The 22,416-nt window shown below is 44.2% G+C and overlaps 2 protein-coding genes across 3 annotated transcripts in view; both read right to left on the bottom strand.

Moving 5' to 3' along the window:
• Positions 1-7,201: 7,201 nt before the first annotated feature.
• Positions 7,202-17,398, bottom strand: PSMG1 (proteasome assembly chaperone 1). 2 transcript variants are annotated; one of them, XR_010989427.1, is made up of 8 exons: positions 17,222-17,398; positions 16,959-17,068; positions 15,435-15,586; positions 15,029-15,091; positions 11,576-11,774; positions 10,425-10,561; positions 9,198-9,375; positions 7,202-8,167 (listed from the first exon to the last, which is right to left on the bottom strand). XR_010989427.1 is itself a non-coding variant. In XM_068155271.1 (7 exons), the coding sequence occupies exons 1-7, from the start codon at positions 17,341-17,343 to the stop codon at positions 9,301-9,303; spliced, it is 858 nt and encodes a 285-aa protein (XP_068011372.1). In that variant the 5' UTR covers positions 17,344-17,398; the 3' UTR covers positions 9,187-9,300. The 2 variants fall into 2 exon arrangements, 1 of the variants encoding a protein (XP_068011372.1); XM_068155271.1 differs by lacking the exon at positions 7,202-8,167 and having other exon boundaries at positions 9,187-9,375.
• Positions 17,399-18,097: 699 nt separating this feature from the next.
• BRWD1 (bromodomain and WD repeat domain containing 1) overlaps positions 18,098-22,416 on the bottom strand; it is a 59,198-nt gene continuing 54,879 nt past the window's right edge. The window contains exon 41 of the mRNA XM_068155270.1: positions 18,098-21,875. Within this exon, the coding sequence (XP_068011371.1) occupies positions 20,728-21,875 (1,148 nt within the window). The 3' untranslated portion in view covers positions 18,098-20,727. The remainder of the gene's footprint in view (positions 21,876-22,416) is intronic.

Raw genomic sequence — 22,416 nt, 5'->3', positions numbered from 1 at the left:
GTATAAAATCTGATCCAGCAGTGCTTCAACTATGCCTATGAGTGGCTTAGGTAACTGTGTATATATTAGATCAAATGCTTGTCGTGAAGCAGATTCATCCTTCACTGAGCAGGGGTCCTTTTCCTGGCTGAAGCTTATAACAGTTGGTTTTTTAAGGGATGATGCTTCAAGTAACATTTTCTATTTTTTCCCTGACAGATGAGCTGCTTGTGTGGGAATTTGTGTGTCAGACTATGTATATTTACGTATTTTGTGGTTTAGCTGTACATATCTGTGTATATATGTAACTGTAATTCTTTTCAATTATAAACAAGTCTTTGTAATGTAGATTCAATATTTATTTTTTTCCTTGAATACAACAGAATATCATCTTGTAAATACTGGAAAAAAACCCTACCGAACTGGTGATTCTGCACCTCATTAACATAGGCAAGAACAAAGTTGGTTGCCCAAGGTCTTCTGTACAAAATGTACAGGATCTACAATATTATACAGATATTTACAATGAGCAAGTAACACGGAAATCCCCCTGGCCTCCCTCTAATTCCCCCAGAGACCTGGGAAGCTCCTCTACTGCCTCCTCAAACCTCCTCCCCCCTCCCCTTTGTACCAAAGAGAAAAGAGAGGAGTTGAGAGAAAAACAGATTAGCTTGTCTTTCTCAAGGCCAGCCAGAAGCATTATCTCCCGAGTGAAGGAGAACAGCCAAACCAGAGAAAAGAACAGGAATGTGAATGGAAGTGAAATGTGAAGGATTGTTATGGTACAGCTTTCTTATCCCAGACATTATGTCCAATGAATTTGATTAGAATAATCTTTTGTTTTCCTTTTTACACCCAATAGTGACTTATTTATGTTTTTCTACTTTTCTGCTCAAAATCTGCAGCTAAATTTTAAAAGCATAGTCTAAAACTGCCACATGCCATGAGCACAGAAATACTTGCTATAATTGTGGCTGAACTGCCTCTTGTCTCTGAAAAACTCAGTTGAATTTTCACTGCCTTTATTCTCTGCTTACCTTGTTGCTCAGATGAGCCTTGACCCTGCATTCACACCTGTTCTCTGTCAGTACGTCTGCGGTCATGCACTCAACATCTGTCCCCAGATTGGGGCTTCTGGGAAGGTCCTGTCCATAGTATCTAGAGGAGTAAAAGGGCAGAGTTCAGAAGCACAGCACCTGAACCAAAATAAATTTTAGTTGCTTAAAAGCAGATGCTGCTTGTGATCAGAAGCTGTGGTTCTTCAGGCTTCTGTGACTAAGAGGAGCATGTATTTGGCATCTTTTCTTGCTGCTGCACCCTGAAGGAAATAAGTCCGTAAATTACTCCATCCCTTTGGTGCAACAGTTTCCATGGCTATTCTTTCCCCTACTTTGTGATGAAAACTGAGGTGTCCCTGTGGTAGTAAATTGTCAGCAGTGCCTCTGAAAACTTAAGAGGGAATAAAGCATATGCAACTCAAGGCACAGAAGTTACAAATGTATGCTGATGCTACTGTGTTTCTATGAAAAGACCTGACAGCATCTGTCCCAGAAACATTACATATGATACCTAGAGTTGCAGTCATCTCTACCAGATGCAGTAACAACGCCCTTGTCAGTATGCTTTCCATCAGTTTCATTTGCCCCCAGGAAATTGAAATGGAAAGCCAAGAATGTCACTTTGGGATGTAGTTAGTATGTGTGGTTAAACTAAATGGCCGAGGAGAACTTGGACTAGATAATCACTGAAAGAAAGGGATCCTTGCAAACGGAACTGTGCTCAGTCTCAGCATATGGGCAAGTGTAAAGGGGTTGGGGGCAGATCCTCTGCCCACCGTAACCATCCTCTGCTACCAAGAATGTGTTGGGTTGAGGCAGCCCCCTTCCCCACCCCGGCAACAATAAACACTCAGACAAACGGATTGCAAAAGTGATGGAAAGTTTAAATAGAAAGCGGTGAACTTTTATAGAAAAGCAAAAGCAGAGTGACAAAGAAAAATCCCAAAGCAGACCCAGAGAGATCCCATCCCCACCTGAGGGTACACCCGAGACCCCCAGGGCTCCTTCTTCCCCCTCCCACTGCTAGGCTAGTCTCAGCTGGCCAGATCTGAGACTGCCCATCCCCCCATGGCCTTGGGCCTAGCCAGGCCCAAAGCCAGGAGACATCTCCCCAGTTACCGGCTGACGGAGGAGGAAGAAAGAGAAAGTGCTAGACTCTGCACTGGATCTTATAGTGGAGCAAAGGATTGTGGTATGAAATACTACATAATTTCCTGTGTCCACCCCTCTGGGCTGGACTTCTGGACACAGGAAGTAAACATTGCAGGGGGGCACCCAGCTCAAACTGTAACAGCAAGTCTCTGTGAACTACATTGCATTAGACCTAAATTATGCAGCAAGCCTTCCTGATGTATGTAAATCTCCACTGAGTTTTGTATAACCCTTTGCTGACCTGGAGTTTCTTTGCAACTAGTCTAAAAGTGCACAGCACTTACAGGATGGCCAAGGGATCAGGCCTAGCCAGCATGGATTTAGGAAGGGCAGGTCCTGCCTGACCAACCTGATCTCCTTCTATGATCAGGTGACCGCCTGGTGGATGTGGGGAGGCCTGTGGATGTGGTCTACCTGGACCTGAGCAAAGCCTTCGACACTGTCCCGCACCACATCCTGGTCTCCAGGCTGGTGACACATGGGTGTGATGGGTGGACCACTAGATGGATAAGGAACTGGCTTGATGGCCGCACCCACAGAGTGGCTGTCAATGGCTCCATGTCCCAGTGGAGGCCAGGGACAAGCAGAGTCCCTCAGGGATCAGTCCTGGGACCTGTCTTGTTCAACATCTTTGTGGGTGCCATGGACAGTGGCATTGAGTGCACCCTCAGCAAGTTTGCTGATGACACCAAGCTGTGTGGTGCAGCAGACACGCTGGAGGGAAGGGAGGCCATCCAGAGGGACCTGGACAGGCTGGAGAGGTGGGCACAAGCCAACCTCATGAGGTTCAATAAGAGCAAGTGCAGGGTCCTGCATCTGGGTCGAGGCAATCCCAGGCACAAATACAGGCTGGGCAGGGACTGGGTGGAAAGCAGCCCTGAGGAGAGAGACTTGGGGGTGCTGGTGGACAAAAAGCTCAACAGGAGCTCTCATTGTGCACTTGCAGCCCGCAAAGCCAATCAGATCCTGGGCTGCATCAGGAGAAGTGTGGCCAGCAGGTCGAGGGAGGTGATTCTCCCCCTCTGCTCAGCTCTAGTGAGACCCCACCTGGAGTACTGTGTCCAGTTCTGGAGCCCCTATTACAAGAGGGATGTGGAGGTGCTGGAACGTGTCCAGAGAAGGGCCACGAGGATGAGCAGAGGGCTGGAGCACCTCTGCTATGAGGACAGACTGAAGGAGTTGGGGCTGTTCAGTCTGGAGAAGAGAAGGCTCCCAGGTGACCTAATTGTGGCCTTCCAGTATCTGAAGGGGGCCTACAGGAAGGCTGGGGAGGGACTGCTCAGGATCTCAGGTAGTGATAGGACTAGGGGGAATGGAATGAAGCTGGAGGTGGGGAGATTCAGGCTGGAGGTGAGGAGGAAGTTTACCATGAGAGTGGTGAAGCCCTGGAATGGGTTGTCCAGGGAGGTGGTTGAGGCTCTGTCCCTGGAGGTGTTTAAGCCCAGGCTGGCTGAGGCTCTGGCCAGGCTGATCTAGTGTGGGGTGTCCCTGCCCCTGGCAGGGGGGTTGGAACTGGATGATCCTTGTGGTCCCTTCCAACCCTGACTGATACTATGATACTAACTTTGTAGAGTAGGGTTACTGGTTGGACTTGGTGATCCTGAGGGTCTTTTCCAACCTGAATGTTTCTGTGATTCTGCAATAAGTCTTAGAGGAGATGAAATTCACTTCCACAAAGATAGAAACTGCACACACCACACCACCTACATATAGCTCTATTTATAAAAACTCTACAGACTGAATTACTTTTTGTTAAAACACAAACAAACAAATAGAAAAACAACACAACCAAAGACCTAAATTTCAGTAGTTGTTAAACTCATACAGTTTATAAAGCAGCAGAACAGCATGGAAATGGTAAACCTGTACGGGCAGGTGCTGAAGTGCCCTTTCTGCTTGATCCACTATTGCAGAGCAGCTCCTCATACATGGCACTGCAAGGTTATCTTCAACGTGCTTGCTTCCCTGCCACTTGGGAAAAAAATCCCAGCAGTTTGATGGAGCTGTGCTGGGCACTTGCAATTCTGATATCCAGTTAAGGAGTTTTGTAGTGGCACTTTCTAAGTAATGAATAAAAGAACCGCTTGTTTCTGACAGCATCCACAGGGCTTTTTGCAAGTGTCTTCCAGGGTTTAAGGGTGGAGGGAGCCAGGCATAGTGTTTTGTACTTGCTCACTGTGCTTATTCTGCACAACAATAAATACATTTTTCAATTCAATTTGGAAGGGAGCTAAGTAGAGCAGCACAAAGGCATTCTTTGTGACCTGTGAGAATGTTACTCAGAGTCAGCAGGGAACAGTGAACCCACCTCACACCTCTCATTCATTTCACAACCACCATCTCAAACCCTAGTTTTATAAGATAATCTGTACTAAGTGCTGATGGTTTTTTTCACTGTGCTCTGACCTTTCTCATACTGGCTGCTTCTGTTCTCATGCAACTTTGCAGCTACAACCTTTCTACCTAGAGGTTTACTCTTTTTTAAATCAAGGCTGTACATTCACCCTTCACCTTTTCAGCAAACTGCTACCCCTAGTCATTGGGCTGGAACCATCCTCACTATCAATACAGAGTGGAGCATGAGGTGATAGAAAGTAGCCCTGTGGAAAAGGACTTGGGGGTTGCTGATGGATGGGAAGCTGGACATGAAGAGACAGTGTGTGCTTGCAGCCCAGAAGGCAAATCTCATTCTGTGCTGCATCAAAAGATGCCTTGCCAGCAGATCCACAGGGGTGATTCTGCCAGTTTGCTATGGTGAGACCTTACCTGGAGTATTGTATCCAGCTCTGAAGCCCTCAATATAGGAAGGACATGGACCTGTTGGAGTGGGTCCAGAGGAGGGTCACAAAAATTATCAGGGAGTTAGAACATCTCTGCTATGAGGACTGGCTGAGGGAACTGAGGTTGTTCAGCCTGGAGAAGAGAAGGCTCCCAGGAGACCTAATAGAGGCCTTCTAGTACCTGAAGTGGACCTAAAAGAAGGATGGAGAGAGACTGTTTACAAATGCCTGTAGTGATAGAAAAAGGGGCAATGGCTTCAAACTACAGAAGAGTAGTTTTAGATTAGAGGTTAGGAACAGGTTCACTACTGAGGGTGGTGGAACACTGAAACAGATGCCCAGGGAGGTGGTTGGGGCCCCACCCCTGAAGATATTCAAGGTGAGGCTTGACAGAGCTCTGAGCAACCTGATCTAGTTGAGGATGCCCCTGCTTACTGCAGAGGGCGTTGGACTAGATGGCCTTTGGAGGTCCCTTCCGACCCAAAGCAGTCCGTTATTCTGCGTGAAGTGGGTTGCTCTGCTCAGTGGGAGTACTCCAGCTTTGGGAAAAAATAAGACCCCACCTGCCGAGCACTGCCGAACTGCTACGGGGACTCTCCCACTTCTGATGTCGATTTTGGAGGCTGATCTCTGTGATCTGACCCTAGGCTAGCTTTAGAGGATATTTAGATCTCCTGTTGAGGCTGCGGCTCTGTCTGCGCCTCACCCAGCTGTCTCGGGAGAGCAGCCGGCTCGGTGAAGGGGTTGCTCTGCTCACTACCTGTATCCTGGCATGCAGAAACAATCAGACCGCCTCTGCCGAGCAGTGCCGCTCCGCCGAACTGCCGCAGGGACAGTTCGGCTCCAGGTGCTGATCTCTGCAGTTTGAGGCGAGCGCTGAAAGCAACCTGCCGGACATGTGCTCCAAGGCTCCCTGCTTTGCTGGGGATGCTACAAAAGGCACTCGGGGTCCAGCAGGAACATCTGGACTCTTGCTTTTGTGCACAGTACCAGTGCTTATGGTGATGGCACACAGGAAGAAGTCACACAGTAAGAGCTGGTATATCGTCAAATCCAGAAGGAACACAATGGAAAAGTGCTCAGGAAGCAGAACAGGGCACAATGTGTTCATGCTGGATTTTCAAAAGACTGCAAGAGTTTTGTTACTAGAGAGTCATTGCACTGCACATGACCACAACCACAGGGCAAATGAAAGCATAAGAGCAGGTGTATTGCTGGTTTGGGCATTCAGAGGTGGAGGTTTTGAAACTTCTGGCTTGGACATTACCTTCTATGTCTTCACAGTCCTGCACTCACACACATGTGACCTGCACTGCACAGTCACACCAACATGTCACAGGCTAAAAGCTAAAAGCCCTCTGTGAAAAGCTAAGAGCACTGTATTTTCAGACTTAAGGATGAAGTCAGGCACATCAGCTGTGAGTCAGATCCTTCAAGGAAAAAGAAAATGCCCACTGAATAGTCTGCAGAATGATGAAGTGGATTGGGCTTGGGAAGTGACTGTGTCCTTGGTTTGGAAGACAACATTCTCCAGAAGTCAGCTCAGTGTTATCTGAAAAAAATCTGGCTTAGCTGATGTGAAAACTGGAAAAATAAAGCCCTTCCAGTCTAATAATTAGTTTAAGTCTCTCAGGTTCCAGTGTTTGCATTTAGCCCAATACCTTAAGGAAACAAATCTTATACAGTCACATTTCAGATATGCAGGCAAGAATGCACCTCTTCCTCTCTCTGAAGCCATCTGCCACATTTGACAAGAGCTTTAAGTTTATATTCTCCTACAGGCATTGCAAAACCCAGGAGAAAACATTATTGCAGGTCCTTACAAGGTACTGGCAAGAACCAAAAAAACAAACCCCCAACTCAGCAATGTACAAGTATGGAAAAGGCTTCACCCAGTGCTCACGTAAGACACTCAGACCTCAATTCATTGTTTCCAGAACTAATTGTTTCAAGGAGGGAGAGCATGGAGCCATTTCATACATCAAATTATGAACAAAGAAGAAACGTGAAGTTAAAATATCTTGTTTCACTGCCCTAGAGTACTTACTGTGTACTGGAAAAGGAGGACAGTTCGAGTTTATACAGCACAACCTGCATGACACTGATGAGGAAGAGTCGTCTTGACTAGACGGCATGCACATGCCCTGACCTGTGCAGTTTCATGCACAAAGCTTGACCTTACCTGTAATGTGGATCACAGAAACATCCCTGGATACTGAAACCACTAGCTTGATAGTACCCAACAGAAAAAGCATCTCATCCTGTGTAAACATTTCTGACTGGAAAGCTATCACACCCTCTGAAGCAAGAATAATAAGCCTTTGAGCATTCTGCCCCTACATCAGCTTTCAGTCTAAACTCCAGGATGCTGGAGTGTTTTGTTTGACATTTTTATTCAAGGTGTTTAGGAGCATTCTCACACCTCAGCATAAACCCGGGTAATAAAAACTAAGTAACTGTTTTGAAACACTGCAGATTGCAGGTGTAATAAAACCAACACTAAAGGTGTATTTACAGATCCTGTAAGACCCTGCACATTTGTTATTAAAGATACTTCTTGTTAGATACTTTCTTTATTGTGAGTCAAACACGGTCAGTATGCAAGCAACAAAATGGTACAGCCGACACACAGCTCTTCCAGAGCAACAGAATTCTCAGCTCAGGTCATACACACAAACAGGTTTCAGCTAAAACGTTGTGCAGAAATGGGAAAACAAATCGAAACACAAAAAATTATCAGAAGGAACCATGTCCATGTCCTGCACCTTGGGCTTCGGGGTTTGTTCCAAAATGCAGTACCATGTAAAGCAACAGCTGTTTGCTCATCTGCAATTACATTAACAGAAAATTCAATCAATGTCTTAAATTATACCTAACTTGATATCCACATAAGGAGTGTTCCACTGCTGCTGAAACTGCAATACAGGGAGCAGTTAAAAATCTGTCAAACCAGAGGTTGCAGTGGGCCTGCTGAAGAACAAGGGTTACTTGCTTCAGTGGATGTTGACTAAACTGTCTACTTTCAAACCTGAAGGGATGACAGTTCTGTTGAAGGAATACACTGTTCAAGAAGGCCCACTCAGCAGTATCAAGTCAAAGTTAAACTTAGAAAAGTCTGAAGCCGTTATCCTCTTCTTCCAAAGGATAAGCAACATGCAATATAACGATGCCTGTCCAGTGACACCACCAACTAATTACCTGGTAGGGGAAGAAATAACATCTTGAACGTCATTTTCTTAAGCAAAATGTTAAGTCAAACAGAGGATACACACAAGTCAGAACTGCGCATTTCAAATGCACTGCTGAAGTCCTTACCAACCTGTAAAACTCTGTGCAGACACTTTAACAATCACACGGTCTGCACAGGAGACCCTGGACTATTCCTACCGCTGTCAGCAATCTGGCATTTTCAAGTGGATAGATACAACCAGTGCGCCCTGACAAACCCAGCTGAAGCAGCCTGGGAATCTAGCATCCAGTCTCATTGGGAAGAGTTCCCACCACTGTTAGAGATGTGGCAGCAGGGAATATTCATGTGCCTCTGCACCTCCTGCTCAAGGTCTGAAACTGAAACAACCCGACAAAGGCAAGCTCTCAGTAAGGCATTGCAGATGGGAGCCACAACAGAGGAGCGTGGCCACATCTCTCTGCCTGTCAGATCCGCAGGCGGCGCTACACTGAACACCTGTGACAATCTACTCAGTGAATCCAAGTTGCAGTCCTTCCATGCAATTCGAAACTGCTTCACATTCCTGCCTCTTACTAATTTGCAAAGCAAGCTTCAGATTATTTTCCACCAGTAAGTGTTTTAAAAGCATCTGCTATAGTTCACTTACTGTGTTTTGGATCGCTCATTCATAAACACACACACAGACTGACTCGTTAATTGTTTCTGTAAGAAGCAGCAGAGTGTATTTTCTCCACCACGGACATATCTTTCAAGAAGGCTGAATACAAAGAAAACTCTGCTGTCTCAAAATGAAGTAAAAAATATGTGTTCTCATTAGGTAAGAGAGTTCTTTAACTGCATTTACTCTTTTACACATAAAAAAAGGCTGATGTTTCAGTAAGACAATCCCTTCAGGAGGAGAAAAAGAAGTTTCTTTTCACATCTAAGACCTCTTTCCTAAAAATCACTCCAGAAGAAAGTCTCCCAAGCCATGCAGAAGAAATGTACGTGTTGGTAGTGATGAATTCAAAAGTAATGAGTGCAGAAGTAAAAACCTACTGGAATTTATTCCACTTTTAAAGCAACAACTACAACTCCAAAACGTCCTCTGAAGAAGAAACTTGAATTTACAAAAGTGCAGTCTGCATCACAAACGTCCCTTCTAGATGTAGATATTACTGTGAGTTTCATTGGTTGTCAGTAACTTCTTCAAAAGCTTTGTGCTTTCAGCTGCATCCTAGGAAGAGGAAGAGATGATCACCATTAGCTACATTGCTTGTTACAAAACAAAACAGCTTCACTCTCCTCTGTTCCAATTTTCATTAGTCTAAATACCAGCTCTATTAAAATGTTAACTGTGACCAAAAGTCAGGTCTTCCAAATGAAGGCATCCATAGACCTGCTAAAAGCACCAAAGGAACATGCAGTTCAACCACAGAACGGGATTATCATAGTATCAGTCAGGGTTGGAAGGGATCACAAGGATCATCTAGCTCCAACCCCGCTGCCGTGGGCGGGGACACACGTACATTTTAATTCCCCCTTTGCTCATACATAACAGGAAGAACCTGCATGTTTGCTGTCGTTTTCCTTTAGGGTTTCAATATTTATGTACCAGTCTGTTGGACTGACTTAGAGTGGTATAAGCTGCAATGAAAACCAACTCACAATTCCCACATTTAAAGCTGAAATAAATACTTAAGTACACACAAAGCTCTTCTGTCAGTGACAAAACTAAGGAGAGTGTTTTGAATCAACTATACTCCAACTGAAAACATTTCAGAAGCGGCAAAACATTTATGTTAGTAGCTATAATGCCATGATTTCACAGCTGCTTTTTAGTGCAAATCTGTTAGGAATCACCTTTACAAATTGAGTCTTGTAATTCCAGAAAGGAGTTACAGGTATGTGTATGGCACAAGACAGGAAGATACAGAACTGGAACAGAGACATCTTGCATATGGATGTGAAAACAAAAGATAATTTAAAAATACCCTTAAAGGTTTTAACACAAGACACCTCCAAAGGAAACTGCAGCCTAAACAGTCACAGGAATTCACCTCCTGGTATACTAATACTGCTAGAAGAGCCTGAAAAGGCGTGAAGTTTTGAGGGAAGCTGTAGATCCATGCTATGCTACAGCAGGTACTACACCAGAAATCACTGTCCTTCGTCATTGCAGTCTGTGCCTTCCTGCCTTTCCAGCATACATCAAGGGCAGAACGCAAGAGATCAAAGACAAAACTAGGCCAAACCTCCCATCCACTTTTAAATATAACATTTTACCTTGACTAAACTCTTCAGGGTTTTAGAGGAAAGCAGAGGCTTGAAGGCTTCAATTGTAACCGTGTCCAGTTTGATGACATCAGTGTAACATTGATACAACACCGCAGGAATCTGCCATACTTGACAGTAGCTCAAAACTAAATACAAGTCAAAAGAAACTGTGTGTTACATTCAGCACAGAAGGAATTTCATGTATAAAATCACCCTTGCTTTGGCCACAATTTCAAAAGCATCAAAATGTATATATTAACTACTCCAGACCCTGAGTGGTAGGCCAGCCATCCCCCACTGCTCAGGTACACAGGAAGGTGAATCACCAAAACCAGTGAAGTGCAGCTGGTATTTCCTTCTGGCAATTACTTTAACGGGAAACTGCACACTACTGGTACACAAAAATGACACAACCTTCCAAAGTCTCCAAGTTTGTATCTTAACTACTCCAGACCCTGACAGGTAGACCAGGCATCCCTCAGGTACACAGGGAAACAAACCACCAAAAATCAGCAAAGTGCAGCTGGTATTTCTTTCTGGCAAATACTTTAAATGGAAATTGTGTATTACTGATAAACCAGACCAATCCAAGCTTCTGTAAAGGAAACAATGAAAATCCCCCTACAACCAACCAAACACAAAACCTCAAACCACAGTATGAAGAAGATGAACTTTCTCTAGAAAAATAATCCACTTTCAGCTCCTGCCAATCAAGTTTTCCTTCATGATGCTAGCACTAGTTTTATACTTGGTAAGGAAAAGCCTGAGATTGTTATTACAGGCCATAATAAAACTGAATCTAACTTTTACATGAGGTCTATCAGTAGCACTGTGAAGCCTGCTTTACCTCCAATGTGAGCCCCAGCTGGGATTTTCAGATGAGAGTAACTCTTAATGAAGCATACTTAGTTAACAAGGAAAATGCCCCCAAATCCCAACACACAATATGCTTTGTGAGGCTACACAGTAATTTGCTACTACTTATGTCCCACACATAAGGGGTAAAATGACTTTGAAACTTTTCCCTGCTTTTAAAGGTAACATGTAAGATGTCAAGCTGTTAGCCAGTTTGTACAACGAAGCAAAAATTCTAACTGGAATTCAGTGTGGATTTCTTATTGCCACCAGCAGCCTTCTAAGTAATTGGAATTGCAGAATACCAGCAGCAGGAAGATCTCGCACAATGTTGGGCTGTTCCAGCAGTGGGCAGCAGACGTGCTCTTTGAATTCTTTCGTTTTCAAGGCTTTCAGAAAGGGAGATGGGAGCGTTAAAGTGGATTCCTGAGTTTTATAGTCAGCCACAGGACACGTGGAAAGAATGGTTACTTGCAAGCCCTCCTTTTGCATACAGCCAAAAACCTGAAAACGTTAATATATAAGCAAAATTTATCTTCTCACACCAACAGCATAAACTCACAAAGAATAACTTAGAATTCAGTGCAGATGGCAAATGACAGCTTCATTCATGTTTGTAGGACTAACTCAAATTTGAATCACAACCTTTAGCTAGAAATTGCACATGCACTGCTTTTGGGATAGAGAGAAAAAACCCCGAAGAACAGCTTACATCTTTAGCAACTCTACTGATTTCTTGAGAGGCTTTGGAAGACCAGACCAGACCAGACCAGACCAGGTTGGAAGAGACCTTCAAGATCATCGCGTCCAACCTATCATCCAACACCACCTAATCAACTAACCCATGGCACCAAGCACCCTGTCAAGTCTCCTCCTGAACACCTCCAGTGATGGCGACTCCACCACCCCCCCGGGCAGCACATTCCAATGGGCAATCACTCTCTCTGTGTAAAACTTCCTCCTGACCTCCAGCCTGAACTTCCCCTGGCGCAGCCTGAGACTGTGTCCTCTTGTTCTGGTGCTGGCTGCCTGGGAGAAGAGACCAACCCCCACCTGGCTACAACCTCCCTTCAGGTAGTTGTAGAGAGCAATAAGGTCACCCCTGAGTCTCCTCCCCTCCAGGCTAAGCAGCCCCAGCTCCCTCAGCCTCTCCTCATAGGGCTTGTGTTCCAAGCCCCTCACCAACTTCGTTGACCTTCTCTGGAAATCGTTCCAGCAAGTCAACCTCCTTCCTAAACTGAGGGGCCCAGAACTGGACACAGGACTCAAGGTGTGGCCTAACCAGTGCAGTGTATAGGGGCAGAATGACCTCCCTGCTCCTGCTGGCCACACTGTTCTTAATGCAGGCCAAGATGCCATTGGCCCTCCTGGCCACCTGGGCACACTGCAGGCTCATGTTCATCCTACCATCAACCAGCACCCCCAGGTCCCTCTCTGCCTGGCTGCTCTCCAGCCACTCTGACCCCAGCCTGTAGCTCTGCATGGGGTCGTTGTGGCCAATGTGCAGAACCTGGCACTTGGATGTGTTCAATCTCCTGCCCTTGGACTCTGCCCATCTGTCCAGCCTGTCGAGGTCTCTCAGTACTTCCTATTCACAGAACCACAGAATTTGTCTGGTTGGGAGAGACCTGCAAGATTATCCAGTACAACCTTCAACCCAGCACTGAAGGGTCAACACTAACCCACGTCCCTAAGTTCCAGCTCTGCACGCTGCTTGAACACCTTCAGGGATGCAAATGTATCACAACTTACTGTTTTTACTGATGATGTTTGAAGAAAGAAAACCAGGCTGTTTATGACAGGAAGGCATCTTGCTAACCTGCAAGCCAGCTGAAATTACAATCATGCTCCCCTGATGTTCTACAGTACTTGAAGTCTTCCTTTTAAGCAATCAGATTTTACCTAATTATACTTGAGTTGAATTGAGAAAAAGAATCTTAATTTTTTTCCCCCCAGTCTTCCTCAAAGAAGAGAGTTAAAAAAAATATTGTGTAAAACACACTTTTGGGTCCATTGCATGCTTTCACAATACACCAACCTGCTGCACAGTGTCCCACTGTTTCTAAGGAACATATCCACATGAGCAGAAGCATGATAAACCTGCACTTTCCCTTGGCACTGTCTTCTTCAGATTTATGATAAGTAAACAGGGAAATCTGGCAAACTTTACAGAAACTCAGCTGTTTCTGTATATGGTACCCATCACAGAGGGAAGCTGACTGCTCCCTCACAACACTGTTAGACAAAACTGACAGGACTGCTCAGAAGCACACACACTTTCAATTTGTTGGAAACACTGCCTGGTACGCAGTAGTGCAAAACTTTTCATCTGTGTGCTGCCACCAACTGAGCAAGCACAGAGAGAAGTACAGGTGTGACTCATGAAAATGCTTGGTGAATCAGAATCTAGGAAGAATACAGAACAGGTCTGTAATTCACACTAAAAACAAGATTGACAGCACAATGTTTCTGAGATACCAAGCACAAAGTCTGAAAACCTTAATTTGGTAAATCTATACACTCCTGCTGGGCGTGACCACCCACATTTAACATAACACAGGTGAGTGAACAGCTGGAAAATTACAAAGGGGGATGAGAGCAACCCTCACAATAATCTCTCTTTTGTAATCCCAGTTTAAATGAAGTGCAAGAATGCGTGGGATATAGCAAACCCAAAGTGTCCTAGGTCTTAGGGCTTCTGAACTCCAAAGTGCACCATTACTATGCACATTGAACTCTTCAACAAGCCAAGCCATAAAACCCCAGTGCTGCACAAACTTGGGTCTGAAAATGCTTTGTCATTTGGTGAAGTTACTCTGCTTCCCATCTTCTTTGCCTTCCCATAATCTCTCTGGTTCCCTCACAACCATGTAATCCTTCTCACATGCTGGCTGGGCCAGCTGGCAAGCTAGATGGAGCAGATACAGCACCCAGCTCAGGCTGAGGACAGCGGTTTTCATCTCACTCTTTGTATCTCTAGCCAAGCCTTACACAATCTCAGCATAACATAATAGCTTTAGAATCTCTGCTTGTTCATCTGATCAGCAGAGTTTTAAAGTAAGAAAGGTTAGCAGACAGGCAGCAAGACAAAATAAGCCGTGCTTCCTTAAGGCTAAGCAGTGATCCCAACCCATTCAAGAGCCAGAACATCTTTTTTCTGGTTTATCTTACTCAAATCAGCATAATGCTATATGAAAGGACCTGAATGACTCAGCAGCATTTGTGCACCTGAATGATGCCATGGTAAGGATTTAGCATACTAAGTCTATGAACAAATAGGACAAATAGTTCCTCCCTGTGAAAGGAACAGAACACACCCATCAATAAAGATACCACCCACTGTAATTTTCACGACTGGTTTGCCGGGTGATCCTTTGGCAGCTGTACAAATGCAGCTATATTACTCTTTCTTAAGGAGGGATTCTTCCAGAGCTGAAAAGCAGCTTAAAGAAGCCACAGAAAAGTTAAGGCAAAAAAGGAAAAAGGTTTGGAAAGTATTTAAGAGCAACAAATAAAAACAAAAGAGTTAACTGCACCAAGCTGGTAAGTTACAGCGGATACAAGTGGCACTGTCTAGACAGGGATTTCATAGAATCTAGAGACAGTACATCTGTTGAGCATTTGAGAAAAGAAAGCCACAGAGAAAACAGTTGTCTACAATGCTGTCCTGTTTACAATGTAAACAGGCATTTACACTAGCCTGAAGGGTGCCCACCCCTAAGACTTCACTACTCGATTTGTTGTCTTGCCAGTTTCACCTTTTCGAGCCACTGGAACTGTTGATCCTCAGCAACGTAGCAACTGCACCGGCACAGCAAAACCTTAAAGTGAAAAAGACACGAACAGAAGTTGAGTAAACAAGTGGCTTAAAGCCCACAACAACAACTCATAATCACATGTCAAGATGAAGTGACTGCAGCCAGCAACTTGTATGGTTTTCTTGGGCTTCTATGTTTATCTCAGCAAGAACTTTTTATTTACAACTCATGTGAGGCAAGCAGCATGTCACACTCTTTGTACTGAACTTCATACATCAGAACTTCAGATAGTTCTAGTGAGATCCAAGACCCTTCACATTTTTGATGAAAATAATCCAGAATACTGCAGTCTTAATGCAGGGTATGGGGTGGATGAAGACGAGGAATGTGTGCTTAAGTCACTTACTGTTGGGTCTGATATTAATCGGTAGAACAAACAGTAAGAATCTGTTGGGAGGACGTTTGTTGTATTGGATGTTCGACACCACTCATTCCAGAGCTTCACAACTCCAACTACTTCCCAACATACAGAATCCAGAATAAAAGATGACAGGAAAGCTGTGAAAAAAACCAGTGAATACCATTAAATCATAAGGAATAAAATCTCTACAAACAAAACCCAAATGAAATGATGTCTTTGCAATCTCAAGAAAATGCAGCAACTTTTTTTTTCAGCCACATACATTTATTGACCAAATATGTGAATAACCTCATGGTATCATGACTTAGAAGACCACTTCTACATGCAGAGATCCCTAACACCCAAAGCAGGTACTCTTAGGAACTATATTACTGTGGTGACCTTTGATCTGAGCAATGTCTGAGTGATGCAAATTTTCATTCTTACAGATCCAAAGACTTCACATAGCACTGAGAGTGAGGGTCCTGTGGAGCCAGTTGACATTTTTCCCTCTAACAACTCAACTACAATATGCTGAAGCTATGGGGAAGAGGAGTAGATGTGGTGCTGAGCGGCACGGTTTAGTGGTGACCCAGGTCCTCCATCCAGGTCACAACCACACCACACTAACCTACTGACTTGGGGATGTGTGGCTGGAAAGCTGCGACTGACCAGGAGGTACTGGTTGACAGTTGACTAAATATGAGTCAGCAGTGTGCCCAGGTGGCCACCTGACAAGAGGCCTTTTTGGACAATGGAGGGTCTTAACAAGAAAATAGTATTTAAAAACAACTCTCTATTCATTATAAATTAATTACAGCTCACTGACACATAACTCGTGTCTTACAGATCCCTATTTCAAAATACTTGACAACACTGAGCACCTGCTAGTATTGGAAGGAAACTTTTGTCAATTAACAATCTGTGAGAGCCTATCACACAGAAGTTACACAAAGGAAATGAGGGGTCCTAAGTAAAACCCAGAACACGCTTCTGGCCTTCGACTGATATGATATAATGTCATCATGAACTGACAGGAGGAATAAGCAGCTGTAAAAAAAGGAGAAAACAACAAGAGTTTCACACATAAGGAGACTAACTTTGGCTTTCTCTAGACAGCTCAGTTACCTCGGGATTAAAACTCTGGCCCCTAAATGGAGAGCTGGACACCTGTAAGGCCCACCTCAGAGCAGAGAATATTAAAATATGCTATAGGAAAGGGACTGTCCCAACAGACGTTTTCTTATACCCTCCTGCCTTCTCAAACTTAGCCAACACCAGAAGAGTAGCAGCATCTTAAGAGCGTCACCTGGTTTGTTTTTGCAGTCTGTATCACTTACCTGCAGCGTTATGTCCTATTGCAGTCTGTATCACTTACCTGCAGCGTTATGTCCTATTGCAGTCTGTATCACTTACCTGCAGCGTTATGTCCTATTGCAGTCTGTATCACTTACCTGCAGCGTTATGTCCTATTGCAGTCTGTATCACTTACCTGCAGCGTTATGTCCTATTGCAGTCTGTATCACTTACCTGCAGCGTTGTGTCCTATTGCTAATATAAATTTAGAGCACACAATCGGCTCGCCGGCAGAGCTCCCTGTAGTCGCGCCCGACTTCAAAGTCCAGTGGACGTCGACCTCCCTAGCAAGAGACGGAAGGAAATGGAGCAGCGCTCGCGGGCCCTAGCCCCATGTCCCAGATCCGGACGCCCCAGGGGTGTCCGTCGCAGCGGACGTGGGGAGGCCGCCCCACAGCAGTGAGCAGTGCGGCCAGGGAGCCCCTTGGGGCCACTACCTTTTCTTCTCCAGTTCCCTGCGTATCTCCCGGTCTTCGGGGGTCTCCTCGCGGGCCTCCTCCTCATCGTCCACGCCGGAGCGGGACGGGGCCACCACCACCTCCCCGAAGAAAGTCGCCATCACCTCGGCTCCGCCGCAAAGCCCCAGCGGGCAGCACGCCTGCGCACCGGGACGCTCTAGCTCGCCGGAACCACCGAGTTGCGCCCCGCCCGGGGACGCTCTGGCTCCTCAGACCATAGAGCGGGCGGCCGGAGACTTCTTTTTCCCACCGGTTGCTGCCGCTGGCTGCCCTGAGAGGGCTGCTGAGCCCTCCCCCGCCTTGCTGCGCCGTTGTACCGTAGCGGTACGGCTCCTTCCGGCCTCGGAGCGGGCCTCGACGCCCGGGGCAGCCTGCCGTGCTGCCCTACCAGCCACTTGCGTCGGCATCAGGTTTCGCTTTAGCGGGGCAGGGGAGAGGCGAGGTGAAGGTGGGGAACCCATGGCTGGTGGGGCACAGCCTGTAAGCGGAGGCACGCGCGGAGGATTCCCCCACCGGGGAGCGCGGTCCGGAGCGCTGAGGCAGAGGTCGCAGGTGCAGGGTACGTGGACAGAACTCCAAATAAAGCAAGGGTGAACGTACCAGACATGCAAATAAGAGTACAGTGACAGTGCAGTTTTGTGTACAGCTTTACTTTGGTCCACTTCTACATGTACATCGTGAAAGTGTTCAATACTGAAGGATCTGATGCTCCTAAGCCTCTGAGCTAGTTTTAGTCTTTTTCTCCGTTGACGCTGCCCTTTAGCCTATTAACTATCCCAGATGCGGTACCTACTTTAAAACAATGACCCTCTTCACCCTGAACAGCCCCTCCCCTCCCCCCCCCCCCCAACCCACCAGCTTACAACTGCACTGCATTAAGCGGCTTTAAATGAAGTTACGTTTACAGGTCTACTACCTCGCTTTACTTCCCTGAGTACAGCCAGACCAAATAAAGAATGCCGACTGGTTAAAATTACCAGGAAAATAAAGAACTGCTTTCTCCAGAGCCAGTTCTAACAAAGAGTCAGCATACTTAAGTAAGTAAATAATAATAATAGTAAAAAAAAAAAAAAAAAAAATCAAACCTTAAGCCAGTGAAAATCCCTTTCCAGTTTAATAATTTGTTCTCCTAATGGCTCTTTGCAATCTGTATGCATACAATTAGGAAACCTAAATTGGCATCTATTCTACTTAGAAAAAAATGTTATGGTCCCTAGGCTAGTAACTTCCTCTCAGATACATGAATACAGTACAGAGGTCCAGGTGTCACTGTGATCATGTAGTGCATGAGCACAGTGTGACACAGAACACAGAACTGAGAAAAGGGCAAGAGAGAAAACCATCTTCTGAAATTAGAGCCTGAATTAGAAATGCAAACCTACCAGCCCAGTTTTAGCTTTTTAAACACGATAAATGACAACTCTGACGTTCGCTCCAGAGCTATTATACCAGTATTTATTCCAATACTGGAGGTTATACCCATAGAACATTGATCATAAGCAGCTGCTGAACAATGCCTTTGGTTTATGGATAATATAAAAATACCAGTTGACTCGCACTCTTTTAACAAAGTTGCCCCTAAAAGGTAATACACACAAAGCCACCTCAAAGTTTCATCACTAAACATATTTTAGAAACCAACTTAAATATTCAGATAATCAAGTATCTTGAATTTACAAAACTTTATCATATTAAGGACTATGCTCTAAATAAATTCCTGGGGCAAGAATGAAATGAAGTTGTCTGGACTTCATATAGAAGGTTTAAGGGAAAAATAAATTGTCTCTATGTTGAGTAACATTCTAGATCCCAAAATGATGTGATGGTAATACACCTTTTGGCGCATAATGCCAGCAATGTTGTTGAAGCAATTCCCACTAAGTGCTGGCAAGCAGCACGTGGGACTCCTTTCTCCCTTACTTCACTTCCATTTGTACAAACAGTTCTGGCATTACTGATTCTGATTATGTAGCTGCACTAAGTTTTCTTCAGAACCCTTCTAGGTGTTGCCAGTAGTCCAATCTGCTGGAAAACTAATTCACAAAATAGCTATTTTGGTTAAAATGAGCTGGTTTAGAATAAATCTAATATTGTAATCTATTTCCTATTGGAACAACTAGATCAGGGATCACTAAATCTGAGTGAGTCATCACTAAATCTCTGTAAGACAGGGAACCCACAGAGCACAGGAAAAAAACCCTAGAGTGGAGAGAAGGAAAGGAGAGAAAAATCAAGCACCTGGTGTTGGACTGAAGGCAGCAACTGTGAGGCTTTGGCCAGCACAACTCCAGGGAAAATCAAGGCCAGAGTTCAGAGGTGCTCTACCTTCTTGTAGCTGGCACATGGCCAACCAATTTACACATTTTACCTGGAGGAATTTTCTCTTACTGTCCACACGAGAATTATTGGATAACAACAGCCACCTCAAACATTTCAAGAATAGGAGATGTACTGCAATAGTCAGAAATTGGTAAGGTTTAATCAATGGGGAGTCTAACATTAAAGCACTTAAACGTTTAAATATGGAAGAACAGAAACGTAGCACAAAAGGTCCGGAATGTTAAGAATCCTGCACCTCAAACCTTTCACGCATAAAGAAAACAGAAACAAGCATTTTGTTTTAATTTTTTTCTTTCTTTTTTTCTATTTTATAAAGAAAACACACAAAACCCCTTAGGCCCAAGAGTTCACCTGCATTTTGTATTCTTAACTTTACAGTGTAGAAGTCACATTAATGATAGTACTACCTGTCAGCATAAACTCTCTCTTCACCAGCACCAATAGACTGTTTTAATTGGCAAATACTCTCTTTCAACTGGTAACTGGTTCTAGTTGCATGTTATCAATAATGGAAGCACAGAACACGTAACATCTGTACTCCTACGAGTTGCCAGGTTCCTAGCCTAGTGACGCTTCAGCACTCTCTTGATGCAATGCCAGCATCCACCAGATTCCTGTAGTGTGTAGTATTAATTCTAAGCCTGTTTGACTACTGTATATGATTTCATACAGCGCTAGAGATGTCTGAAGTCTGTTCTCGAATGTTGTATGACCTAGGTAGTATCCATTGCAGCACCCATAACAATAATACTCAACATACTGCTATCAACCTGTTGCGCAGTGTTTTAACTTCTTTTTTTTTTTTCCTCTTTTTTTAACTCTTGCTATATGTAATAAAATACCAGTAAAGACAAAAAAATTGCCCCTATAATGAGGCACATTTTGGCATCTGTGCTAAAGGCTGCTACATGGGCAGGCAAGTGCAAGTCAAAATATGAAAAGGAGAAAGTCATCATCTAATCACATTCATAACTTTTTCATAGAAAAATATAAATATATTCCCTGAAATGTAGGACAACGAAAAGCCAGCGTCCATCATGAGTTCTAGTGCTATTACCGTGAAAAAAAAGACAAAAAGGGGGAAAAAAGAAAAAACAAAAAAAAAGAAAAAGGAAAAAAGAGTGGGCTGGCTTTTCCTTCTAAGGTTACGTTTCATGAGCTACATCGTCTAAGCCTCTGTCATAGTCATCTTCATCGCAGTCGTTGTATCTCACAGTCCGCCTGCCACCGTTCCGAGTTCGTATCTTAGAGCGCCGATTAGCTCGTCTGTATTTGGTGTAATCCAAATCTTCAGAGTCATTTTCTTGGCTGGGTTTCCAACGTTTCCTTCGCTGGGGTCTTCTGGAAGGCTTAATTGAGTTGGAACTGCTGATTTCTTTTCTAGTGACTTCCAATTTCCTTTTCCTCTTTCTCGTCTCTGTGGCGTCACTATAGATACTGTCATCAGTTTCAGAGTCTGAATCAGAAGAACAACTGAAAGTGGGTTTTGAACTCCTTGCAGTCCCAGATGCTTCCATATTCCCTGATGCTGAGCTTTTTTCATCCTTCTTCCCCCCTGGTTCAGATTCTTCCGTTTCTTTGAAGTCATCCCGTAATTTTGATCTCTTGAAAGAAAATCTAGATTTTTTATTTGATCCTTTTCTGGTATTTTTTGTGTCACGTTTAGCTAAGTCAGAATCTACCTCCTCTTCAGAACTGCTCACATGATGGTTGTGGGCTGAAGTTGACTGACTAGAACTTCCCCAGTCTCTCCCGTTTTCCATTTTGTGGTTTGTGGAATTCTCTGAAGAATCATATTTGAGATTTTTAAGAGCTACAACACAGACTGTTTTGTGTGCCTGCTTGTGGTTATCATCATTCTGCTTTTGAGTCACTTTTATCTCTGCCTCAGATTCTGTTTGTTCATTTTCAGACTCACTGATGTATTTTCTTTTAAGAGCAGACAATTCCGGGCAGGAATGTTTTTTTCCACCAGAAAGCTGTTCTTTCTCATTTTCAGACTTCAAGCAAGCATCTACCTCCGAGTTGCCAATCAGTTTCTTCCTGGATGCTGCAGACACATTGCCATGAAGCTGCCTTCTGTTCTTTCTTACTGTGTGAACACTTTCTGAGCTTGATAATTCTTCCTTTGTATCACTCATTATCTTAATCTTATTAGCTGCCAAAGTGGCACATCTGCGTGGATTCTTCTTCTCAGTCACATTAGACAGCTTTATGTGTTTCTTGTAGTTAATGACACATGTCCTGTTCCTGAGCACCTTGGCATTTTGTCCAGTCTCTTCAGATGTTGATCCTACAAAATACAGATTTAAAAGTTCTTTTCAGTAACAACTTACATTCTGAAATAATCCATTCGGCACAAACACTACAAGCTGTAATAAAATAAACCATTTTTCTTTTCTTCTTACTTTTTAAAATGTCAACTGTTACTTTCCATTTATCTTAGGCCTTTACTAAACAGTCAGTCAGTCCCAGTCACACTTTGTACTCTCAGGATTGCTCTTTTGCTTTGAAAGTAACATTCTTTAGCATCATGGTAATAATTAGCTTAAAAATCACAAATTACCTAATGTAGCAAACAAGTGCTTTCATATTACTAGTACTGCTGTTGTTAGAAGCTATCATTCTCTTACTAGAATGACCTTTCAAAACAAGTTTCACACATTATAGATCCTTTTATTCTCAAAAAAATGAGGAAATTCCGGATGGATTTGGGAATTTTAGAACTGGAATTAGAGACCGTTAAAACTTGTCAGCTCCTCAGCAACTTCATAGTTTCATAGTTTCATTCAGGGTTGGAAGGGACCACAAGGATCATCTAGTGCCAACCCCCC

This window comes from Melanerpes formicivorus, unplaced genomic scaffold (assembly GCF_026170545.1).
Source record: "Melanerpes formicivorus ecotype bairdi unplaced genomic scaffold, bMelFor1.0.p_v2 SCAF_30, whole genome shotgun sequence".
Taxonomy (NCBI): Eukaryota; Metazoa; Chordata; class Aves; order Piciformes; family Picidae; genus Melanerpes; species Melanerpes formicivorus.
Note: the sequence above shows the minus strand (reverse complement) of the source record. Positions and strands in the feature narration are given on the sequence as shown.

Excerpts from the sequence above, each read along its gene's own strand:
- PSMG1 (XM_068155271.1), bottom strand. The coding sequence starts at position 17,343 with ATGGCGACTTTCTTCGGGGAGGTGGTGGTGGCCCCGTCCCGCTCCGGC. Across the intron at positions 11,775-15,028 it reads AGTTCCAGTGGCTCGAAAAG|GTTTTTGGCTGTATGCAAAA; the intron begins GTGAAACTGGCA and ends TAACGTTTTCAG. Across the intron at positions 10,562-11,575 it reads GCGAGATCTTCCTGCTGCTG|TTTTGAGCTACTGTCAAGTA; the intron begins GTATTCTGCAAT and ends ACTTGTATTTAG.